At 43.0% G+C, this 5,121-nt stretch overlaps 1 protein-coding gene across 1 annotated transcript; it reads right to left on the reverse strand.

Moving 5' to 3' along the window:
• LOC104759486 lies at positions 202–804 on the reverse strand. The gene has a single exon (XM_010482405.1). It carries the CDS (start codon positions 802–804, stop codon positions 202–204), a length of 603 nt encoding a protein of 200 aa, XP_010480707.1.

Raw genomic sequence — 5,121 nt, forward strand, 5'->3', positions numbered from 1 at the left:
CCAGGAAAATGTGAAAGCCCGAGATTGCAGGAAAGCGATCAGCTTAGTCTTTATGTTTTCATCGAGTTCGGCCCCGATACCGACAGTTCGCGAGGGGTCGGAGGGGTCAATATTCGCCTGTAGGATCCGACACTCCGGGGACTTGAGGCGATCCCGCTCCGGCTTTCGGGAACCGGTGAGATGGTCCCCGCTCTGGAATTGCTATGCGGCCTCCGTCTTCCTCTGCTTCTTTTCGATAACAGAGCAGACTCTGGCCACCCTCTGATCGCCGTAAAGTGTGCAAATTCCTGTGGTAGTTGGGAATTTGAGGCAGAGGTGGTAGGTCGATGGTACGGCCTGCATCACGTATATCCATGGTACCCCCAAAATAGCGTTGTAGATTGGTGGTGCATCAACGACTGCGAACTTAGTCTTCCGGGTCACTCCGCCAGCTCGTACTTGTAGTTTTACGTCGCCCATCGACATCTTGGCGACCCCGTCATAGCCCGTCAGCGTTCGAGTTTCAGGTTTGAGTTGGTCTGGTGTGACGCCCATTTTTTCTAGCGTTTGCCAGTAGAGTACATTGACGGTGCTCCCAGTGTCAATCAAGACTCGTTCGACGTCGAAGTCGCCCATCGAGACTTCGATAACCAAAGGGTCTGAATGGGGGTGTTTGATCCCTTTGGCGTCCTCCGAAGTGAATGATATCGGGTCCGAACAGAGTGAAGGCTTGCTCGGACCAGTTTTGAGGGCGCAAACTTGTCGTGCCCTATTCTTTAGTGCGCGAACGGAGTCTGCGCAGTCCTCTGGTGGACCAAGTATCATAATTATTCGTCCACGGGGAGGGGAATTGACCCGCTCCGGGTTTTGCCCCCTCTGTCGCTTGGGAGGGCCAGGTAGTTCGTCTACTTGGGGCGCCTCTTATTGGTGGTTCACGACCGTTTGGTTGGCCGGCTGTTGGACTACGTTGGGTGGTCCGTTGTAGCCTCGTCCGCCGCCTGCACCACGGCCTCCATTAGATCATCCGCCACGCGATCCCCCTCGGCGACCTCTACCGCCACGGGCGCTTTTTGGCTGGTAAGTAGCTTCGACTTCGCCGGAGAGATACTTCGCGTACAAGTAATTCTTCAGGTGGACGCACTCTTGTGTGGAATGACCGGGGTACATGTGAAAATCGCAGTAGAGTTCCTTCGGGTCAGAGGGCTGCTTCTCCTGATCGTCCATCTCGGAGACTGCGTGGATGATGCCTTTTTCCGATCCTGAGGTTCATGGTGCTTGTGGGGTTCGTGGTGTTCGACCTGGTTTTTAGCTTTGGGGGGATGTGACGGTTGTCCGTCGTTAGTTTTTGCGGCTATTTGAGCCTCCTCCTCCTCATCGAGCGTGAATCTGGAAGCTCGATGCAGCGCGTCGTCAAGGTCCTTGGGTTCCCGGATGTTGAGGTCCTTTCGTAATGGTGATCCGGGGATCAGGCCCTTTCTGAAGGCTGCCATTGCAGCGTCCTCCGGGACGTTAACCTTTGTCAGCTTCTCCTTGAATCTGTTCAAGAAGCTGGCGATGGGCTCTCCACGTTCCTGGGCCATTTCCCAGAGATCCGAACTTGTCACGCCTTGTTCGATGAGGATTCGGTAGTTTTTGAGGAAAGCCTTGGACAACTGATCGAAGTTGTCGATTGAGTTCGGCTCGAGCCTTGTGAACCATACCAAGGCGGGGCCGGAGAGGCTATCAACGAATAGTTGACAACAACCGGCGTCCCTCTGTTTGTAGGTGAACCGTGCCTTCGACATGGTTGCCATGAAGGATGTCATGAACTGGACTGGATCTTTGTCTCCTTGGTAGATCGGAAGTTTCAGCTTGACATTCAGCACGGCAGCCCTCGTTATCCGTTGCGTGAAGGGTGACTGCCGAGTCACCTCGACAATCCTGTCGATCTCCGGGGCCGTGCTGATAGCTCGATGGAGGAGCGTGTTCATGCCGCTAATCTGCGACTTGATTTTCTCGAGTTCGAGGCAAGGTCCGGAGTTTGTGATGCGGGTGACCGGGGTGGCCGAGCTCTCCTGTATCCGTAAGCTCGGATTCATCGGTCGAATACTTGACGTGGTCCGAGGGGGAGGATTCCTCCGCTCGAATTGTGCATCCGAAAAGTCGAGACGACGAGTGAGACCGCCTAAGTTGGGTGCTGGCGATTGTTCAGCGGAGTCTTGTGATGGGGTTGTCTGGGTTACGACGGCGTCGACTCTGCGGTTGGTGTCGGAGATCATCTGGTAGATCTCTTTCGTCATGGAGCCGAACAAGATTTTGAAGTCTTCCATGGATACGACCTGCGGGTTCTGGACCGCTGGCGTGGTATGAACAGGGAGGTTCCCGTTTTCTGCGCCGAGCTGTTGCTCTGTTGTGCGAGCGTCTGTCTCGTTATGGGTTTGTCCATCGGAGGGCTCCGTGTCGATGTTGACTGGCTCTTCGCGAGTTCGCCCTGCATCTTGGCTGGTTTCCCCTTCAGATCTGACCCCGACTGGGAGTTCGGTGGAGGTTTGGGACAGGTTTGCCGTTGTGTTCACGCGGTGACGAGAGTACACGGCAGTGACAGGCCTGGTCGATGCACTGCCTAGTGTTGTGATGCTGTCCTGAGAAGGTGTGTTGCCTGTGAGATCGGGCATTTTGGAAGTTGTGCGGTTTGCTTCGGAAACTTCGTTGACGATGGAAGAAATTATTGCAAGGCTTCTTTAGGGAGAGTTTCCTAGAGAGTAACTTTTCTAGAGACGATTTGCGTCCCCACAGACGGCGCCAATTGTAGAAACTAAGTTTCCACAATGAATTTGTTTAAGAGGAGAAACAAATTCAATAAAATAATCTCTCTAGAAAATAGGTCTAAACCTTGAAATTAGAAGTAAAGAAGAAGAATTCAAAGAAGTTAGGGTTTATTGCTAAGAACGAAAAGAGAACACGGTTATTGTATTCGATTCTGGATGATTTACAATGGAGAAGTCTCCCCTTATTTATACATATTCGTAGATCGCTAAATATATTAACTTTCCTTAACGGACGAAGTGACATATGGAAAACTGCCTTATTCCTTGAGTCGGCCGCCGCGCCGAAGTGGATGTCGGTTCCTTCTTCTCCAAGATTATGCCTCATCCGAATTAACTCCTGATGACCTAATTGATCCCCTAACCGGATTCCCGGTTAAACAATCAATTAATACTTATGGGTTAGTTCAGTATGTCGGAGGTGCTGAATCCCGCACCAACATTTATTGTAGCTTAAAGGTGCCAAAATTATGCGTCTTTTTATTATGATAGTTTTGTGTGGCACTTGAAGAGGGGTAAAATATACGACAACATGAATCTTGGAGCATATCTGTATATCCAAGAACTTCATAGTGCAAACCTGTTCTTTCTGTTTATATCGATCTGTAATAGCTTGCTACAATTTCATTGCTATTTTATTTTGACAGTTTCTTTGGCATAGTCACGGTAGATTACCGTCTTTGTCTTTGATAGTGTATAACCATTGTTTATTTATTAAAATGGCCTAAATAATGTTGACTCGAATGCATTTGTTCTATAATCAATTCTCTGTTTACTTATAAATCCCCCAAATTATATGCTAAAGTTCGCTACACTAAACCGGTAATTGGGTGTTTTTTTTGGGGATAGTTGTAGTTTTAGTACGTTTTGAGAAAGAAATCTAGGTTTTAGTACGTTTACTATTCATTGGGTGGTGTGAGAGGTGAGAGGTGAGAGCGTGAGAGATGATTGTTTGGAGTTGTGAGACATAGAGAGTGGGACCCATTTGTGAGAGAGGGTGTGAGAGATAGAGAGTGTGACCTATTTGTGTGAGATAGAAAAATTGTGAGAGAAAGTGGGAAATTACTGTAGCATTTTTTTTTTAAAACATCCATGTCTAATTATTCAGATATTTGATAATATAAAAATATTTTAAATTTTTTTTGCAAATACAAAAATACTATGATTTTTTCTTTATAATTTGATATGCATTTTGTTTTTAACTTTTTTGAAATATATTTTATAGTAAAAGTAATATATGCAATGATTCTATACAAATAATAGTGTCTACAGATGTAATATATACAAAACTATTGTGGTACAGACATCTGAAAGTCTAAAAATTAAATAAATTACATCTACAATTTAATAATGTGTAAAGACTTACATTATAATATGTATATATATCTGTACAAACTGTACGATACATACAAATATCTGTATAGATTATGTAACTGTACAATCTGTACGAATACATAACTTGTAAAAAATATTTAATACTATCAAATAAAAGCATCAAACAAAATGTATATCAAATTATGAAAAAAAAATTTTAGATTATTTGTATCTGTACAGATAATAGAGTCTGTACACATTAATATGTGTACAATGTAATTTGTACAAAACTATTGTGGTACAGACATCTAAATGTCTAAAAATTAAACAAATTACATCTATACACTTTTTTTTTCTTTTCACATTTACATCTACACACTTAAAAATGTGTATAGAGTTACAATGTGTACAGATTATAATGTAAGTCTGTACGGATACATAATTTATAAAAAATATTTAATATTATCAAATAAAACTATCAAACAAAATGCATATCAAATTATAAAGAAAAAAATTTAGATTTTTTGTATCTGAAAAAAATTTCGAAAAAAAATTAATATAATCAAATATTTAAGTAACTAAAAGTGAGGGGTATGTTAAAAAAATATATATATATAAAAAAAAAAAACACTACAGTTTCACACGCTGCTACAGTGAGAGACCACCTATTTCTATAATTATGAATAGTAAACGTACTACTTTTTCTATTAAGTTCCAAAAACGTACTAAAATTCTATTTATCCCTTTTTTGTGTGTTAAAAGTCGGGTAATATTGCGTTCTGTACATCCAATTTTGACCCAAAGACCCATAACTCCAAGTCTCCAATAAACATACCTTCTAAAGAAATGAGTTTAGTTAAAGTTAGGAGATATACATAGAGGAACAACATGTTCAACTGGATTAAGACGATCTTTCCCCTTTTTTTTCCTTCATAAATTGATGAGATCCGTAGAATGAAAATTTTCTAGATTCAAGAAAAAAGGAAAAGTTATTTTTCAAAAAAAAAAAAAAAAAAAGGAAAAG

The sequence above is a fragment of the Camelina sativa genome, chromosome 17, assembly GCF_000633955.1.
Source record: "Camelina sativa cultivar DH55 chromosome 17, Cs, whole genome shotgun sequence".
NCBI lineage: Eukaryota > Viridiplantae > Streptophyta > Magnoliopsida > Brassicales > Brassicaceae > Camelina > Camelina sativa.

What these genes read in the sequence shown, in the direction of transcription:
- LOC104759486 (XM_010482405.1), bottom strand. Translation starts at nt 804, where the DNA reads ATGATACTTGGTCCACCAGAGGACTGCGCAGACTCCGTTCGCGCACTA.